Source organism: Gracilinanus agilis, chromosome 3, assembly GCF_016433145.1.
Source record: "Gracilinanus agilis isolate LMUSP501 chromosome 3, AgileGrace, whole genome shotgun sequence".
In the NCBI taxonomy this organism is placed as follows: domain Eukaryota; kingdom Metazoa; phylum Chordata; class Mammalia; order Didelphimorphia; family Didelphidae; genus Gracilinanus; species Gracilinanus agilis.
The window spans coordinates 650,331,678-650,351,736 of NC_058132.1; the positions used below are offsets into that span (position 1 = coordinate 650,331,678).

Below are 20,059 nucleotides of genomic sequence, written 5' to 3' on the forward strand. Positions count from 1 at the left end.
TCCTTCTTTCCTTCCTTCCTTCCTTCCTTCCTTCCTTCCTTCCTTCCTTCCTTCCTTCCTTCCTTCCTTCCTTCCTTCCTTCCTTCCTTCCTTCTCCCTCCTCCTCCTTTCCTCCCTCCCTTCCTTTGCCCAGTAGCCCAATGGGAGTGCTTTCTCCCTCCCCTGTCTGTGGTAAGGCGGGGTGGAGGGTCTCACATGTGGAGTGAGTTTGGGCACTTGGTCTCTTAAAAGGTTCGCCATCACTGCCCTCAACTATTGAGATTAAAGTTTTCTTATTTACAAAGTCCCATCCAAACCCCCAAAACTTCTCTGGGAGAAACCATTCTCTGCCCCCTTTCTAGTAAATCTAGTAAGAAGGATATGAGGAAGGACTCATCTGTGGCCCACTGCTGAGGGGAATATTGTTGTGGGTAATGGGACCCCTAAAAGTACCTAGAGACCCCAAGTTCCCATGATAAATAGTCTGGCCCCAGACCTCAGGAATGTGGCCTGGCTGGAGAGTCAAACCAACTCTGATGCAATGTAAACACTGAGGTCTCCAGAAGAACAAAAGACAACTTGCATATCCCATGCCTATGAACCCCAACAGGGATGTGTTCCTTTGGCTCACCCCCCTCCCCCACAGACATGGTGACTCCTCACAGGGACATGTGATCACTGACCCCCTCACAGATATGTACCTTTTGCTTACACCCCAGACATTAAGGCTCCCCACAGACATGTCACCGACAGACCATTCCTCAAACTCCTCCAACTCTCCCTTTTCCACTTTTCTGTATACCTTGTTTGTCACTTAGTCCCCTTTGTCTGTGAACTACATAAGCTCTTCTCTCTTCCCTTCCAGGAGTTAATCTTCCTCTTGCCTCCCAGCCATAGAGTTGTCTCTCCTAACAAATTCCCCAATTTTATAAGATTTTGCCTTGAGCCTGGAATTCCTTAGGAGAAGCAGGTTGGACTCCCTCCTCCCACTGTCTATTGACTTTGCTTTGGATATTGGCAGCTCAAGGTAAGAAATATAAAATTCAGCGGAGCCAATGGGAGACCTACCAAAGCCACTGCTTTCCATTCAGTAACGCTGTCCTCACTGGGGTGAAGACCCCAGTGCCATCTGCTCTGAAGGACATAGAATACGGGTTCTATGGAAACACTGGACTTGGATTTCCAAGAAACTCGAACTGTTCCCCCAGATCTCTCCAGGATGGTGAGGCTTTTTCTAGGCCTCAGTGGGACACCTGAAAATGAACTGAGGTGAGTTAAAAAAGAAATACAGATGGGGCAGCTGGGTAGCTCAGTGGATTGAGAGCCAGGCCTAGAGATGGGAGGTCCTGGGTTCAAATCCGGCTTCAGACACTTCCCAGCTGTGTGGCCCTGGGCAAGTCACTTGATCCCCATTGCCTACCCTTACCAATCTTCCACCTATAAGTCAATACACAGAAGTTAAGGGTTTAAAAAAATTAAAAAAAAAAAAAAAGAAATACAGATGGAAAGAGAAGAAAGGGAGGAAAAGAAGGATGAAAAGAGAAAAAAAAGGAAAGAATGGAGGGAGAGAGGGAAGAAGGAAGAAAGAAAGGAGGGAAGGAAGAGAAGGAGGGAAGGGAGGAGAAGAAGAAGGGAGAGAGGGAGGGCAAAGTGGTAGAAGGAAGAGGAAAGAAAACAAAGTGGTTCTGGACTTGATGGTTTTCTGTGACTGGGTCCCTGGCTAGCCCTGTGCAGAGATCAATATGGAGGCTTCGGCATGCTCGTGGTGCTTCATTTCCATGCAGATATTTGAAGGAGAAAAAGAAAGTCCAGATTTCCACCAGAACATGTTCAAAGTCTCTCCATGTTGACAACTCTGTCCAGCAATGGAACCCTTAGAAGCCAAATAAAGCAGCTGCTGGAAATGAATTTCAGGTCATGAATTAGGGAGAATCCCAGAGTCAAAGCGGTGAGGGGGGAAATTAGACAGAAAGTCTGGTGGTGGGCAGGCTGGCCTCCATCCTCGGGTGGGGTGGGGTGGGGTGGGGTGGCGCCCTACCCCAGAGTGAAGCCTCAGCCATTAGGGTGAATTCCCAGGACATTGAATTTATTTTGTTAATGGAATCACTTGTTGAAAATCCAATGAACATTACTTGCATTCGTTGAATGAATGAAACAAAGATATAATTAATACTCAATTGCTTTTGGAGTTTGCAGGGAAGCAGAAACCAGTCACCCCTCTGCCCTCCTGCCTCTTCTTTCTGCTCTCCTAGCCATGCCCCTGCTCCTTGGCTCACCAGCTCTGCCTCTGGCTTGGCCTGATGCCACTTGGCTGTTGCCACCCACCCCTGGCATCAATGTTTGGGGTGTGACAGGCTCGAGGGCACCGTCTTTTTACCTCTGTTTATGTTATCTGGAACCTGGCAGGTGTGCCCACAAGCATTGAAGCAGCACTTCCTATTCCCGGGGCATTCACGGTCCCCCTCGCAGCCCTGCACGCAGGCAGCGGCAAAGCCAGATGCCCTTGCAGCGGGCGGGCAGTCTCCTTGCTTGACCGTCTGCAGGGTCTTCAAGAACTCACAGCTGGTCAGGCACTCGTGTTGAGTCTGGGGAAGAACACAGAAGCTTAAAGGAGGGGAGAGGGCGAAATCCATTCACTGACACGGAGATTTCTTAAGGGCTTAGCGTGCGAAAGACCCTCTTCTTCATGCTGGCTGCACAACTGTAGAAAGAAGGCGATTCTGGAAAGGAGACCCTGGGAGTAGGGCAGGCCAGGGGACAGAAGGACAAGCTTGTGCTGGTGAGAGCCCCAGGGTGAGGAGCCCAGGGCCTTCACAAAATTAAAAGTTGGAAGAGGCCTTAGCAGCCATCCAGTCCAATCCCTACCCAAAAGTAATCCCTACTATGGCCCTCTAGCTTCAACTTAGAGACCTTCAAGGAGGAGGGATTTGCACCAACTTATCTTCCTGGGTTCAAATCTAGCCTTAGTCACTTAACAGCTGTGTGACCCTGGACAAGTCACTTGATCCTGTTTGCCTCAGTTTCCTCATCGGTAAAATGAACTAGAAAAGGAAATGGCAAACCACTCTAGTATCTTTGCCAAGAAAACCCTAAATGAAACCAGGAAGAGTCAGATACAACTGAAACAACAAAAACGTGTGAAAGACCCTTTACTGGTGTGAAAGATTTCCCAGAAAAATGAATGTCTGAGAAACAAGGTGGAGCAGTCATATAGTGAGAGAGTTAACTGGTAACAGTTTTTGTATTCTATGGGAGGCCACCCAAAGTCAACATCTGCCCTTGGGGGCAGATTTATAGAAAGACATGGGCCAGAGTCCCACAGGCTTGGATGGGGATCTAATCAGTCTAGAAGCGATGAGATCTAGTGGCTAGAGAATTCAAAGCCAGGAAGAGCTGAATTCAAGTCCTCACTCTGATACCAACTGCTCCATGACCCTCACTTAACATTTCATGGCCCTGGGCAGCTCTCTAAGACCACACATGGCAGAGAAGGCACCCACCTCAGCAACCTTAGCTGTGAAAAGCTGTCCCAACCCCCCTAATAATAATGGCTGCCACGCATATGGCCCTGCGAGGTGTGGGAAACAATCCAGCCACGTTCTGTCCTTTGAGGATCACAACCACTCTGGGCAATGGCAGATGCTACTGTTCTCCCCATTTTACAGATATTGGAAGGATTCCAGCATTGGATGAACATCGTGGAAGGCCTTGTGCTCAGGAAGGGGAGAGATAGAAGGCCAAATATGGCGGGCCCTGTCCTCCAGGAACTTGTCATCTAGTGAGGGAAAAGACTTGCTCACAAATAAGTATAATATGGGCATCGGAGAGACGAAAAAAACAGATTACTCTTGGAAGAAGAGATGATTGAGTGTGTATAATAGGGTGCCATGGGCAGCTAAGGTGGCACCACAGTACACAGCGTACCAGGCCTGGAACCAGGAGGACTCCCCTTCCTGAGATGAAATCTGGTCTCACTTACTAGCTGTGTGACCTTGGGCGAGACACTTTATCCTGTTGTCCTCAGTTCCTTATCTATAAAATGAGCTGGAGAAGGAAATGGCCAATCACTCCAGTCTCTTTGACAAGAAACCCCAAATGGGGTCATGGAGAATTGAACACAGCTGAAAAGTGATTGAAAAAGCCCAGGGCCTGGTACATATCTGGTGCTTAATAAATGCTTGTTGACTTAATTGGTAGAATTCTTTAACTTACTGGTCCAAGCGGCAGGTCTGGAAGAAGAAGCCATAAATCTAGGGCTAAGTTTAGTTTTTCTAAGTCTGTGCTTCCATGTGATGCCCCATTCCAGTATGGAGTCCCCTTATTAATGTCCAGAAGGGTTTAAATGATTTTTACTTGAGTAGTTGAGGGCTCTGAAGAAATCCTTACACACATTTAACATGTTCAACCATGGTTGGAAAATGGACACAGTAGGTGTAAAAAAAATTTTTTTTCTCCCAAATCTCCCTTTAGCTTATGTTTGTGTCCTACCTGGCGCCAGTTTTGGTTGGGTCTGGACTGCATTTTTCCATTATAAGGTTCCCTCCTCTCCCCTCAATTAATCACCAAAAAATCAATACATTTCCATTGAATCAATTCATCAACCCAAAGTATAACCATAGGGGTAAGTAAGTCCTCTTTCAATTTGAGAAGACCAAAATAGAAAGCTGGTGCCGGTCCTACCCAGCAGCTGTAGCTTCCAAGTTCAGGGAACCTCTTGGCCCAGAGGTAGGTGTAAAGGAGAAAAGAGAGAATTACCGCACATATCTCCCAACAATGATTCTTTGGAGCATCCCACAGGGCTCTGCACGGCTTTAAACACTGCAAAAGGCAAATGGAAGGATTATCATTAACACCCCATCCCTTCCCTCCTCTTCCTCTCTCCCACCTTTGATCCTGGACTTCAGGCTGAGGGGCTTGACTGGGGACACTGGGAGGATGTTGACTGGGCAGTGCCACAAGCCCAGAGATAGCATCATCCTGCAGGGGCAACCCAAAGGGCTGTGTGTGTGTGTGTGTGTGTGTGTGTGTGTGTGTGTGTACGCACACGCTGTGTGCACAATTTTGTGACTTACAGAGGAAAGGAGCAGTAGCTCTGCTGTTTATTCTACTTGGAGGGTATGTGTAGCTGGAAGGTATTCCGTCCAGGAGATGAAAGCAGACAAATTACTTCCCGAAGAATTGCACAGCTGCACACATGGCCTCTCTCTGTCTCTGTCTCTGTCTCTGTCTCTCTCTCTCTATGTCTCTCTCTCTCTCTGTGTCTCTCTCTGTCTCTGTCTCTGTCTCTCTCTCTGTGTCTCTCTGTGTGTCTCTGTCTCTGTGTCTCTGTGTCTCTGTCTCTGTGTCTCTCTGTGTGTCTCTCTGTCTCTCTCTGTCTCTGTCTCTGTCTCTCTCTGTTTCTCTGTTTCTCTCTCTTTCTCTGTCTCTCTCTGGTGCTTTCTTTCCCTCATACATTCAGACATAGCAATAATAATGGCTGACATTTATTTATACACATCTTAAAAAGGGCTTTCCCATACTTCTTTCCATGTGAACTTCACAAAAAACCAGGAAGGATACACCTTGGTTATTATCACTTCCATTTTATAGATGAGAAAACAAAGACTGAGGGAAATTAGATGACTTGCCCAGCTGGTGTCTCGATATTCGAACCCAGATCATCCTGACTCCATTTCTAACATACTAACCACCATCCCATGCTACCTTATCCCCCGAGTACCATATAGTGCACATATACGGCATCCCCTCTGGATTATTCCCCTAACTTACGGGTTTAGACTGGGTCCCTAAGAAGGGTGATTACTACTTTGTGTTTTAGGGGTTAGCACGTGAGTATGTTCTCTTAACGTCAGAGCTCTTGAGTCCTCACCAGCAAGCTTTCCTTGAACCATTAGCTAATAGACGCAGTCCTTAATGAAGGCATTCACTAAGATGGAATAGCAAAAGTAGTAGCTAGAAAACATTCTCCCTTGAAGCTAGGGAGCACAAATACACAAGGCATCCAAAGGACTGGTAGGCTCAAACTTAGAGTAGCCTACTTGGGTGGCAAAAGCAAACTCCCAATTCCTGCTATCGTAGGGGCTAGAAGTCCTCTCTCACTTTGTAGGGTTCTGATGCAGATCCCCTTGGGTGAGGCTTCTCTGCTGTCATTTACTTAGTTGGGTTCCCAGAGTCTGAAGGGTCCTCTTCACAATTCAACTCTTGCCTGCCAGGGAGAGTCCTCTCTTGGGTCCACAGCTGCCAGAGGTCCCATTTCTGGAAGTGCTTCCTCCCTTGAGTGACTGTTTTTCTGTGTCCAGGACTGGTTAGAAATTGCATCTCTGCTCCACGTTGGATACACTCTCCTGGTGGACCAGTAGCTTTGCTTCACAGTGATATATGGTCAATGTGGGGAGGGAGAAGAAAAAAATCCTCTACTTCCTCTAAGCATGATTCCCTTTTAGAGTCTGGGTTCTTCTTCCCCTTCTGACTCAAACTGATAAATTCCCCAGCTGCTAGATGGCTAACTTTCTTTTTTTCACATGGGCTTAAGGGGCACAATTGTTTCTTTCAACCGATCATCAGATGTTTCTTGTGTCGTCTTAGTTGCCTCAATTCAAGTTCACTAAATAACTGCTTCACACAATATAGTGGGGGTGGAGGAAAACCCACAATACCTTTCCACATATACGTCCTCACATTCACACACTCCTTCCCACATCTGTGTGCCTGTGAATGCTCACAGATCCCATCTCGCACACACCTTTCGTTGTATGAGATAGAAATATCTAATAGAAACGCTTCCATTGATGATTGGAGCCCAGAAGTGCCTGGCTGGAAGGAAGCTTGATTAGAGTGAGAATCCCCTCTATGACCTTCCCCCTAAATGGTCATTCAGCCTCTGCCTCTGGAACTTCTGATGAGAGAGAAGCCACCACCTCCCAGGTCAGCCTTCTCTTCTTTGCAATAGCTTTGGTGATTAGAAAGCACTTTCATGCTGTTATTATAGTTAATTAATTACGTGGACTAATTAGAGATTCTTGGTAAGTAGGAAAAGGTTGGTTGGCTAGAGTAAGAGGACTGAATGGTTACCTTAAGAAGCCAGCTAGAATCTTCATGGAGGTTCCTTAAGGAGAATTCCCAAGAGCCCTAGGAGGTCTGTGGGAAATAAAGGACATTCTTGGAGGTTGGTTGGATCTTTCCTCTGGAAAACCCTGGAAGAGTGGGTGACAGTTGGTTTTGGAAGACACTTGGATATTTGGGAAAAGTTTGTGAGGAGACCAACAGTGAGGAGAGACTGGCTGAGTTTTCTCTGGGTCACTACAGAGGGAAGTAGACCCAAAGAAAGACCTGGAGAGAGCTAGCAGCTGGGAACCTGACAGTGGCTGGATTGGTCTCTAGCTAGAGAAAGTAAAAAGATATTTTTATATCTAATATTTCTAAATATTTACAATTTAAAATTTTAAAATTTCTAAATATCTAATATTTCTAAAAAGATACACAATGATAGAATTGTTGCTCAGAAGCCATTGGGAGTTTTCTTGGCAAAGACACTGAAGTGATTTGCTATTTCTTTCTCTAGCTCATTTGACAGAATGAGGATGAGGAAACTGAGGCAAACAGGGTTTAAATGATTTGCACAGGGTCCCACAGCTACTAAGTGTCAGAGACTGGCTTTGAACTCTTGACAAAGATCCTGGAGTGGTTTGCCACTTCTTTCTCTGGCTCATTTTATATATGAAACCAAGGCAAACAAGGTGAAGTGACTTGCCCAGGGTCACACAGCAAGTTAATGTCCAAGACTAGATCTGCACTCAGGAAGATGAGTCTTCTTGACTCTAGGCCCAGCACTCTATCCACTGTGCCACCTAGCTGAAAAAGAATAAGGCAGTAACTCATTGATTTTCTACCTATATTTCTGCCCAAATCTGAGAATTAAAAAAAAAAAAAGCATTATGGTATTAAATCCATCTCTACACTAATATTTAAACTTAAAACTTTTAAGAACTCTTAAGAATTTTATAAATGTGAACTTTATGATCAGCTCGTGCAAGGGTACAGTGATCTTTGTTGTAGTAGTAGCAAAGAATTAGGGCAATGGTTGCTGGTTCCATTCCTTTTCTGTTGTGTTTCAAATAGCTTCTTTGGGACTTGGAAACTTGAAGGCAATTTGTATGACCCAAATACTAGCTTTTAGAGGCATGATTGAAACTGAAGTTAATTATGTGATCTTCTCTCAGCTAGGAGACAGAGAATAGGCCCGATTTTATGTGTCTTTGTACCTACCCCTGGTGCCTAGAATAGTGCCTGGCACTTTGGAAGTGCTCAATAAATGCTTTCTGAATAAATGAATGAATGAATGAATGAATGAATGAATGAATGAGGGCTCTGGGAACAAATAAAGGAAAGGAAAGGTTGCCTGAGGAATTTTGATGTCCCAGACAAGCATGATGAGTCTTTTCTAACTAAAGCCAAAACATGAAAATGTGTTCAATAGACCTTGAGATATGTTGGTCCAAGGCAGGTTCCCAAAGGAATGACAATGAAGCAGGCTCTGCAGCAGATGACAGCAGCAGCTCCCTGAGAAGCAGCAAATGGAGATTCTGTCTTGGTATGGAGTAATGGCAGAGGTGAGGTGGACAAGACACAACAGGAAGAGCTCTGGGACCATGCCAGGTGTGCTAGGAGAGCACACATTGGGAAGCAAAGGAAGCATGACAGCTGGGTAGGAGATAATAAAGTCGAGAGAGGGAGTGTAGCAACAGGTAGCCCTTCCTTTGGAGTTGTAGTCATCTTCTCTTCCTAAATGCAAGGAGGAGCTGGGAATTCATCTAGGACTTGCTTTTCACTGTTATTTGCATTGCCATTCTGCCCTAGTTAAATGTTTTGCTGTAGTTTCTGCTCCATCTGTTAAAGAATGCACTGATGGGGGCTTGAGCCATATTTCCATAATTCTGATGATCTCCCAACACTCCACATTGAATGTGAGATATTTGTAACACACTTAGAAAGAGAAGAGAGAAAGGAAGCGGGGAGGGAGGGAGGGAGAGAGATGGAGGAAAGGAAGGAGGAAGGAGAGAAAAAAAGGAAAAAGGAATAAGGGAAAGGAAGAAGGAAGAAAGAGGCATACAAAGTGAGCTTTTATTATACTTGTTGTTGAGTCATTTCATATGGATCACAATATCTCTGTTAGAGAATAATAGACATTTCTATATTACATATAAGAGATGATAAACTTCCTGGCTGCTATTGGACATTTGGTACCAGGACTGCAAGGACTTGGAATTCTAGGGTGATGTAGCAGACTCTGAGTGGTTTCTTGGTCCTTCCTGACCCCATGATGGGGTAAAGTGCTCCATCAATTGAAGGAAGAGAGAACTTTTGGCTGGCTCTTTCTTTAGCCCTCGAGGTGGCCTTGCCCAAGTCAGAGATTTTTACTGAGGGGTTGGTGAAGGTCTCTACCCTAGCATCCTGGTGATCTCTAGGCCTGGGGGATTCAACTAAGCAAGCTTGTGCCTGGATCCTGGTTACCTTTCTGCTTGTTCTTTCCAGATTTTACTTACTTTCAAGTTTCAAGACACAATTTTGTGTCTATCCTGAGATGGATATATTTGAGCTTGGAGGTTAACTTGTGAGTTTAAGAGGTCCAGAGGACCAAAGTCAGTGATGGTGACCCTTCTATAGAGTGAGTGCCTAAGCTGCAACCCTCATGCCACATATGCACCCCATCGATTTACCCCAGACAGGGGAGGAGGAAGGGCTCCCATTGGGCACTGAGCAGAAGGATGGGTGATGTGAAAAATGTCCTCAGGTGTGTGTGGAGGGGGGAGGGAGCAGCCCTCTCAGGCACAAATGCCATAGGTTTGCCAACACAGGCCCAGGTCCTTTTCATAAGAGCTGAATAGTGCCAAAACAGGATTTCCTGGTAAGTGCTCCTGTACTCATGGAGAAGATGACCACTAAGGAGAGGACTGGTTCAAACCTGGAGCATTTGACCAAAGGACATGTACTGGGAGTTGTTTGGATAATGCAGAGCCAAGGTAAAATGTAAAATGTCTAATAAGGAATCTTGGAAATTACTTAATGTTTAAATGGTTTTTAGTATTCATGTCCTAGCTGGGTGTTTGTCTTCCTAACAAGGCACCTTTGTGATATCTTCTGTGTTTTGTGTTTACATCCTCAGCATGTAGGAAATAAATAGCTTTCCCTTATTTGATTGCTATCATCCAATGGATAACTTTCTACTCCCAACTTTGAGTCCAAACGCAAGCTATAAGTAATCATCCCAGAGTTGGAAGTTTAATGAACTGAAGAGTCAGAGAAAGAGAACCAACTTCCTTCTGTTAAAGACCAGGTTCCCCAAGGACTGAACCCAGTTGGGCAGCATGTGTGGTCCCAGAACAGAGAGAGAGTATAAGACCAAAGTCCCTGTGGGTCGTGAAAGGGTTTCATTACTGTTAGAAGTGATTACATAGATTTCCAAGTGCCTTGTTCTTCATTTTAAAAGCAGATGAGCAGAATGTTTCCTATTATTCCCCTTTCCTAGCAAAAAGCAAGCCATAACTATGCAGTTGCCATTTTACAGATTTTATGTGTTCTCACCCACTTATTTTCTTTTCTCTGTGGATTTTGTCCACATGGAATCTAGAGACCCCCAAACTGGTAGCCTAGTGAGATCTGATGAAACCCCCTTGGGAGAATCACCTAGTGTGGTGATCCTCTCAGAGATACTGTTCCCAGAGTCCCAGAGTTATGGGAGTGGGGAACCCCTGGGTTCGGGAAGGAACCCTTTCTCAAGAATCGAGGACTCCAAACTTAGCTTAAAAGTAAAAAGAAAGATTTTTTTTAGTAGATAGGATTAATGGCCAGCAAGACAGCATGAGTGGAGCAACCCTGAGGGAGGGGTTGCTCCCAAGACAAAGCACAGCAGCATGAGTGGAACAACCCTAGCAGTTGCTCCCCAAAAGCTTCAGTCCAGGGGTTTTTATATTCTTTACAACAATGAGCATGTGTATGAGACTGCTCTCACTCAGGCATTCAGTGGGTGGGGGTCTTCCTGAGATCCTCAGGGCTTAGGCTATCAAGGTTTGGCCAGAAGGTGTATCTCTTTGTCTGTCTCAACCTAAAGGACCATCCAAGGATAATGGTCTTGCCTCAGGAGTCACAAGGACAGGAAGGGGGAAAGGAATTTCCCTGTTCACAGCCTGCCTGAGTTTAGGGGTATAGATGGGGTCCCTGCCATCTCTGCACAATGCCCATGTCAACAGAGCCCTTGGATCTTTGTGGTTAGGCATTTGGTGGCCAAATATTGAACACTCTCTCTTTCCTGATTAAAGACTTGGTTTTATCCGACTACTTTAGTAGTTCTATATTTTTCCAAGTCGACACCCACTAGTCGCCAACCACTAGTAACAAAGCAGGATTTGACCCAGGTGTCCTGGTTTAGAGTCTATCACACTATCCACAATACCACGATGGATCAAAAAAGGAAACTAAAGGACTTTTGACAACATCTTTGTCACTGTTGTGTTGACTGGCTCAGAATACCCATAAGATCATAGACTTAGCACTAGAAAGCATGTCAAAAGTCATGGAGTGCAACTTCTTCATTTTACAAATGGGGAAACTGGGGTCTAGAGAGGCTGACTTCCCCAGAATCACAGAGCTAATAAGTGTCTTGAGGCAGGATTTGAAACCTGTGCCTTTGTGAGGCCAAGTTCAATGCTCTCTCTACCACACACTACATTTGTGTTGGTAACTCTCTGGTAGAGAGACAGCTGGATCCTGCCTTGTTTCCTATCACATGGCAATGGGAAAAGGGGCTCTGGGCTATTGCAAAGTCAGCTCCATTGGCAGTTGGCTTTAGGAAGTGGGTTGCATTTTTTAGTTTCTCTTAGGCTCTCTCAAAAAGCATAATTAGGTGGTATAGCTTAATCCTGACCCCTTGAATTTCTCTATGAAAACAAAACAATAAGAAATCCCCAGGCCATCTAGAACAGCTTGCATTTCTGCTATTGGAATTGCAGGAAGGCTTTATTTGAAAAGAGAACACAAAACTACACGTCAGGGTCTGAGGTTCGGTGGGGGTGGTGATGGTGGTCATGCTGTTATCTTCAGCAAGGAGAACCACAAGGCAGGAATGAAATGCTGCCACCCAGGGCTTCCTTGACACATTCCATCCATCGGGCATGATAAGAACCCATTTATTCCCATTTCTCAAGGACAGAAATGGATATTATGTTCTTATTTGAGGACAAAAGGAAAACCCTATAGGGAGAGAAAGGGGAAAGGAGAGGCAGGGAAGTGTAGTTAATTTCCCAGAACATGTGGGAACAAGATGTCCAGTTCTGATGAGTGAGACCTCCCTGTTTGCTCAATCCCCACCTTCAGATCTGCTCCAATATAAAACTGATTCTCAAGCAGACATTCTGGGAAGGGTGGGCATCTCTCTACTCCTATCCATTCTCAATGATTCCTGCAATGATCTAGTCCATGGATTATTCTCGTCCCCTCTGCCTCTCCTCCTTTATTTCCTGACTAACTTATTAATAAAGTGTTGGTCATCGTTTACAATGCGGGGCAATTTAAGGGAATGGTCCTCCCATTCTCTCTCTCTCTCTCTCTCTCTCTCTCTCTTTTAACTCTTACCTTCTGTCTGAGAATGCAAGTATTAGTTCCAAAGCAGAAGAGGTATAAGGACTTGGTAATTGGGGGTAAGTGACTTGCCCAGGGTCATATAGCTAGGAAGTATCTGAGGTCAGATTTGAACCCAGGACCTCCTGTCTCTTAATCCACTGAGCCACCTACTTTTCCCCTCACACTTTATTGGTTTTGCATCCTTAGCAGTAATCTCACTCACCCACAATATTTATATGCTAACTTATTTATCCATAATGTTCCTTTAGTACTGTACTAAAAATTATATACAGATTGAAAGCCCTTGGCAAACTTTCAAGCACTATATCCATGGCAGTTATTATTACATCATAAAACTTAATACAAAAATAGAAATTAAAAAGAGGAAACATTGAGAATGTCACCAATACAGCTGGGGCCAAGAGGGAAAAAGAGGGGCTGATCTGAGGGTCCCCCCCCAATATAGGTACCAGGAGGAACTCACCAATGACTGCAGGGAAGGATGGGTTTTCCAGAGTAAGGAGACCCTTCTCCTCCCAGTGTTGAGCAAATTTTCAGGGTAAAACAGTAGCTGAAGTCCCTGGGGTCAACCTAACCCTAAACCCTAAATTTGTGCTTGTATTTGTATTTCCAGCACTGAGGACAGTGCCTGACACATAGTAAGTGCTTATTTTGGTATCTATCACTCATCTATCTATGTCTATTTGTCCTTCCGTCCATCTATCCATCCATCTGTCTGCCCTTCTATCCATCCATCCATCCATCCATCTCTCTCTCTCTCTCTCTCTCTCTCTCTCTCTCTCTCATCGGTGTATCTGTGTATCTATGTATCCATGTGTCTATGTATTTTGTCGTCTATCTGATATCTATATTTCATCTTTGTATCCATGCAACTGTCACCTGTACATCCTTTATTGTGGATGTAGGCATCTATCATCTATCAACCATGTATCTGCCACCTAGGTATCATCTCCCTGTATCGGTCCATTTATTTCTCATCTCTCTTTCTAGTTCTCTAGCATCTCTCTCTGCCTCTCTTTACCCATCTGTCTGTCTCTGTCTCCAATAGGGGAGGGATATGGCCAGACCCGAACTTTCAGAAAATCATTTTGGTAGCTGTGAAGGAGAGATTGAGGCAGGGAGGTGAATTCAAAGGCTATTTAGTATTATTCCAGGCAAGAGGTGTTGAGACCTGACCAAAATGGTGGCTGGGTGAGTAGTTATGAGTGCATATATACAAGAGATGTGGTGGCCATAGCAAAGACATTTGGCAACTGATTAGATTTGGAGTGAGGGAGAGAAAAGAATTCAAGATGGCACTGAGTGCATGAGCTTCACTGACTGGAAGGATTGTGGTGCCTTTGAGAAGCAAATTTGGGAGAGGGTGCATCCTGGGAGTATCAGGTGATCTGGGATGCAAATGGCGAGCCAGCCATGCCACCTTGCCTGGGGGATATGGCATCTGTCTTACCTAAAATGAAAAGGAGGAGGTGGGCTACTACTCACCGATCTCCTCCCCTGAGCCACAGCTTGACTCTGAAGGAAGCCTACAGAAACAACAAGGCGATCTGGTGAACAAGAGTGTGGGTATGCTGGTGGTCAGGGTTTGAGGTAGGATATTTTTCTTGGCACTCACTGCTGTGGACACCCATAGGTTGGAACTGTCCAAAGGGTTCAGACACAAAAGGCTGAGAACTTGCCCCAAAGATGGAGAGTGTGGCGTAGGAGAGTGCTGATGTCTATGGGTAGCTTTGGTTGAACTGGTGATCGGTCATCATGGGAAAGGAAGCATCTGTGTACTTTTGCTCCCTATACAGGAAACCCGTGATGGTTTTGTAACACTCAAAACTTCAATTCAGTTTAACTCTATTCAACAAGCATTTATTAGACTACCATTATGGGGGGCAGCTGGGTAGCTCAGTGGATTGAGAGCCTGGCCTAGAGATGGGAGGTCCTGGGTTCAAATCTGGCCTCAGACACTTCCCAGCTGAGTGACCCTGGGCAAGTCACTTGACCCCCATTGCCCACCCTTACCAGTCTTCTGCCTTGGAGCCAACACACGGTATTGACTCCAAGATGGAAGGTGAGGGTTTAAAAAAAAAAAAAAAACAACTACCATTATGTAGTAGGCATGGAATCAGATATGAGAAATCCCAAGACAGAAGGGGAAATGGTCCCTGCTCTCGAGGCTTACAGCCTGCTGGAGGATATACCTCTTACAAAGATAAGTTAATAAAGTAACATGAGGGTCAGAACAATCATGTATTGGTTCCAAGGCAAAAGAGTGGTAAAGGTTAGGCATTGGTAGTAAAATGACTTGCCCAGGGTCACACAGCTAGGAAGTGTGTGAGGCTAGATTTAAACCCAGGACCTTCTACCTCTAGGCCTGGCTCTCTATCTGCTGAGTCACCTAGATGCCCCCAAGTCCTAACCTTTTAAAACAAACTCTCCTAACTGAAGCTGTCCCCTCTCCTTTTTTTTTCAATCCATCCTTCGCCCAGCTGCCAAGATAACCTTCCTTTTGTCACCGTCTCCTCATAAGCCTCGAGTGACTCTCTGTTGCCCCAGGAGGAAGTACAAATCCAGTAAGGCAGCCTGGTCTGAAACCAAGAGACAAGAGGCGGGAGCTGACTCTGTTTCTGCATTGCACCTAAGATCATGGTCAGTCACGGATGTCCGGATGGTGCCTGTGTGTGCTCTGGTTGGTTCCGGAGAGTGCAAATGGGCTCGCCTTTGGCTCACTGGCTTTGCAGAACTGAACTGGTTGGGAAACTTCCTTTCTAGCTGGGTGCTAGAGGCCTCCGGGCGTGTGATCCACTCTAAGGAGTGTTTGTGGACTTGGGCAGCCCTGCGAGCAGGCGGACCTCCCCACGAGTGTCGGGCCTTTTCTGGGGAGAGGGGCGACGTTTCCACTTCTAAAACGAGGGGCCCCTTGCTGCGGAAGCCGACGGCCCACGGTCTGATGGGTCCGGCTCCCGCCCCAGCCCCTTCCCCATTTTCAGCTTCTTCTTTTTTTTTAATTTTAAACCCTTAAATTCTGTGTATTGACTTATAGGTAGAAGAGTGGTAAGGGTAGGCAATGGAGGTCAAGTGACTTGCCCAGGGTCACCCAGCTGGGAAGTGTCTGAGGCCAGATTTGAACCCAGGACCTCCCGTCTCTAGGCCTGGCTCTCCATCCACTGAGCTACCCAACTGCCCCCTCAGCTTCTTCTTACAATTGACAGCATTCAGGTTAACTTCTGATCTTCGTTCTTACTTCCCTGCCCTGCACGTCAACATCCTTATTGGGGGATTGAGAAAATATGTGCGTGGCTGCCCTACAGATAACCAGGCAGCTTCCCAGAGGCAGCCTACTAGCTCTTTGTCTAAAATGATATTTTGTGTAAAATGATGGGGTCTCGGGCCTGCCACCGGCCAAGGATGCCTCCCCTCCCCTGCTGCCCGAACGCAGAGCCTGCCTTTGCCAGCAGCTCTGCTCCTCCTGGCCTTGAGAGTAGCAAACGTGGTGGCGGAAGCTTATCTCCGCGTGGTGGGACGCTTTCTTTCTTCCGGAGCCCCCTCCCCTCCGTGCTCCAAGCTGTCACCAGTTTTGGCTATCAGACACTCAACCCCCGGGCTGAGGGAGAATGATAAAAAAGGACAGGAGGAAGAGGGGGCCTTGGGCCACACTTCTGCCCCCTAGTCCAAAGGGGAAGGGGGAAAAGGAGCGGAGGGCACCTCTGACCTGGTCTGTGGAAGGGGATAACTATGTGGCCTGGAAGGTTCCTGCTCCAACCTTTTCAAGGAAGGAAGCTTTTATTTAACACCTGCTGTGTGCTGGGCAATGTGCAAATTATTTTATAAATATTAACTCATTTAGTCCTCATAGCAACCCTGTGAGGATGGTGTTATTCTTATCTCCGTTTTATGAATGGGGAAACTGAGGCAGACAGCTGCCCAGGGCCACACAGCTAGTAAGTGACTGTGGTTGAATTTGAATGCAGGCCTTCCTAGCTCCAGGTCCCCGGCTCCATGGATTGTGGCACCCTCTAGCTGCATTAAAATAATACACTGAATGTAAGTAACATCTTCTATTGGAGTATAAAGCCCTTTGTAAAGCACTATAAATATAATAATTATTATTACTCTTAATTATTATTCTACTATGGGAATATTTCCATGTTCACTGAGGTTGGCAGCCTTGTATGATTGGGCTCCCTCCTGCTTTCCTAGGAGCAGCTGGGTGTATTTCTCCATGTGCCCTCCAGCAAACTTCCCTGTGATGGCTGAGGGTGCTGCCATCTTTCTAGGCACTGGTAAAAGGCACTCAGTTTCAAGGGGCAGCTGGGTAGCTCAGTGGATTGAGAGACAGGAGGTCCTGGGTTCAAATCCGGCCTCAGACACTTCCCGGCTGTGTGACCCTGGGCAAGTCACTTGACCCCCATGGCCCACCCTGACCACTCTTCCACCTATAAGTCAATACACAGAAGTTAAGGGTTTAAAATTAAAAAAAAAATGTAGGTGGGGGGGCAGCTGGGTAGCTCAGAGGAGTGAGAGTCAGGCCTAGAGACAGGAGGTCCTGGGTTCAAACCCGGCCTCAGCCACTTCCCAGCTGTGTGACCCTGGGCAAGTCACTTGACCCCCATGGCCCACCCTGACCACTCTTCCACCAAGGAGCCGATACACAGAAGTTAAGAGTTTAAAAAAAAAAGGCACTCAGTTTCACCTGGGATGTTATTTCCAGACCCTCCCAATGGCCCTGTTGAACAGAAGGTTGGTGCCTCTTCTAAATCAGCTACCAGACATTCGGCTCTCGAGAGAGGAGAGCAGTGTGGAGCAGAGACCCAGACCAAATGGAACCTCCAAAGGGTATGCTGGGGACAGAGAAGAATCCCAGAGGTTTGCTGCTGCTTCGCCTCAACACATTTCTAAAGCTGGGCTGGAATAAGGCTTTGAAAGGAAACACGCTGGTGGTCTCCAGCTTGGAAAGAGGTTTCCCAACCACCAGCAATTTAAATCTCGGAGCTGGGGCCGGGCAGCCTTCCAGCTTCTCAAAATCTGCGCCTGAACTTGTACTTGGCTTCTTTTCTGAAATGCAGAACCTACATTCCAATCTTCTAATGCAAGAGATCAGCCTGGAGGATGGAGGTCAGTGGAAAGTCCCCACCTCTGGCTTGTCTCTTATTCTCGGGCAAAGATGCTCTTCCTCAAAGGAGAGCTACAGAACATAGAGGGACAGTGATGGAGAGGACTCAAGCGGTCATCTATCCGGTCCAATTCATTTGTCAGAGGAGGAAGATTGAGCCTGGAGAGTTAGGCAATTCATAGAAATGAGACTAGAACTCAGGTCTTCTGCCTGATGCTTTCCACTTGAGCAGCTGCTGGCAAGTCTTTTCCCCACAGTGTGCCTCTCTGTGAAATGGGGGCGCTGAGCTGCTTGTCCTCAGAGGTCCCTTCCAGCTCTAGACCTAGATCTTGTGGGCGGCCATGGGCAAGTCCTCAGAGCTGAGCTTCGGGTTAGAGTTCGAGAATGAGAACGAGTGGGTTAGTCGGCAGCTTATGCCCTAGATGAGCCGTTTCAGACAAAAGGGTAGCAAAATTCTCTGACATATTTGAGGAGATTCCACAAACCAACTCAATGTTCCCTCTGATATTTGGTGACTTCAGTGCAAAGGATGGGAAAAGTGAGGATGGGGGAAAATATACCGGAAAGAAGGTTCAGGAGAAAGGGGAAATGATGCATGGGAAGTCCTGAGATTCCTCCAATGACAGTGCAGGAGGACAATAGGAGAGGACCCAGAGTAGAGCCCTGGACATTTTTGAAGCAAGAGTCCAGATCTTACAGCCTCACTCCATGGAGACTGTTCCCAGGAGCAGTTCCAAAGTCCCTCCTCATCTGTAAATGATGGGGAGAAGGAGCTGGGTCCCGGGTTCCCTTGCGAGTGCAGGTTATCATTATATAGACCCTGATGACTTTAGGTGGCCGTACATATCTTGTTTGTCCTCAGTTTGCACGGGGTCAGCCTGTGAGCTCCTTGAGATCAGGGACAGGTTTTTGTTTTTTTGCCTTTTCTTTGAATCCTTGGCACTTAGCACACAGTCAATGCTTAAAAAATGCTAGTTGACTGACTAGATAAAGGAATGGAGGCCCAGAGAGGCTTTATATCACTTCCTCCTTCAGTGATTAGTCAAGCTTGGAGCTGGCTCTCAAACTAGGCTTTCTGACTCCAAGGCCAGAAAATCCCTAAAAACTAGGATGGTCGGGGGCAGCTGGGTAGCTCAGTGGATTGAGAGTCAGGCCTAGAGACAGGAGGTCCTAGGTTCAAACCCGGCCTCAGCCACTTTCCAGCTGTGTGACCCTGGGCAAGTCACTTGACCCCCATTGCCCACCCTTACCAATCTTCCACCTATGAGACAATACACCGAAGTACAAGGGTTAAAAAAAAAAAATTAAAAAAAAAAAACAAAAAAAAAACTAGGATGGTCATTTAGCTTCTTTGTGGATGAGATGACCTCTCCGGCCTCTGCTGGCTCTCAATGTTGTGATCCCTGGCAGCAGGGTAGAGGAAAAGTGACTTCTTCAAGAAAGGTGGCTTCCCTAAGGGCCTTCCAGGAACTTCTGAGTCTGTCTTAAGTTAAAATTAGATCTCATCAAACTTGATTAAATAAGAACGCTGGGTCTCTTGAAACTCTCAGCTTTGAAATGTCAACAACATATTTGAGGGTCTTTCCTCCCCTTGATGTGTGTGCTCGCCTCTTATAAATGTTCCAGCAAGGCACATGGATGCCAAGAAGAGTCTTCCCACGCCATTAAAATGGCGACAAGAACAGAGAATCTTCGTTATTAAGAACATTCCTCCTTGTAAGAAAAAGATGTGATTCAGCATTCCGAAGAAACCAATGTGGTCCTAAAAGCTGTGAGTCACATTTACAAGGATTAGGCTTGTCCAGGATACAGAGCAGCACCCAAAGAAGAAACAGAAGCCCTTGGCAAACCCTTGAGACTAGGCACATTGGTGATCCATTGGCTGGTTGGCTGAATTCCAGGGGTCCTTTGATTCTCCTTTGTTCCTTTGGCCTGTTTGATCCAAGGGGAACTTATCTTAGAATCAGAACCCTTGGGACCAAATCTACTTGTGAGACTGTGAGCCATTCTCTTTACTCCTCTAGGCCTCAGTTATTTCATCTGTAAAATCAGGGAGTTGGACTAGATGACCTTAGAGAGGTCCCTTCTACCACTAAATCTCTGATCATGTCTATCATACTTATTACTTTACAGTTTGGGGTACGTTTTTTAACTTTCTTGGCCTCAGTTTCCTCGTCTGTAAAAGGAAGGGGTTGAATTGCATGATTTATTTCTAAAACCCCTTCCAAGTCTAAAATCCATGCTCCACTTCGTTGCATCGTCACCATTTTGTCAACATTTTGTAATAGTATTTGGGGGAGGAGGGGGAAGCTATTGTCTAAAATTAAGGTTAGGAATTAT

The 20,059-nt window shown here is 46.1% G+C and overlaps 1 protein-coding gene across 1 annotated transcript in view; it reads right to left on the reverse strand.

Annotated features, from left to right (window-relative positions):
• Positions 1 to 5,721, reverse strand: part of LOC123242028 (anosmin-1-like) — a 15,839-nt gene extending 10,118 nt beyond the window's left edge. Inside the window, exons 1-4 of the mRNA XM_044669523.1 lie at positions 5,683 to 5,721; positions 4,660 to 4,797; positions 2,357 to 2,564; positions 1,048 to 1,232 (exon numbers count right to left, since the gene is read on the reverse strand). Of these exons, the coding sequence (XP_044525458.1) occupies positions 1,048 to 1,232; positions 2,357 to 2,564; positions 4,660 to 4,797; positions 5,683 to 5,721 (570 nt within the window). The remainder of the gene's footprint in view (positions 1 to 1,047; positions 1,233 to 2,356; positions 2,565 to 4,659; positions 4,798 to 5,682) is intronic.
• Between the last annotated feature and the right edge of the window lie 14,338 nt (positions 5,722 to 20,059).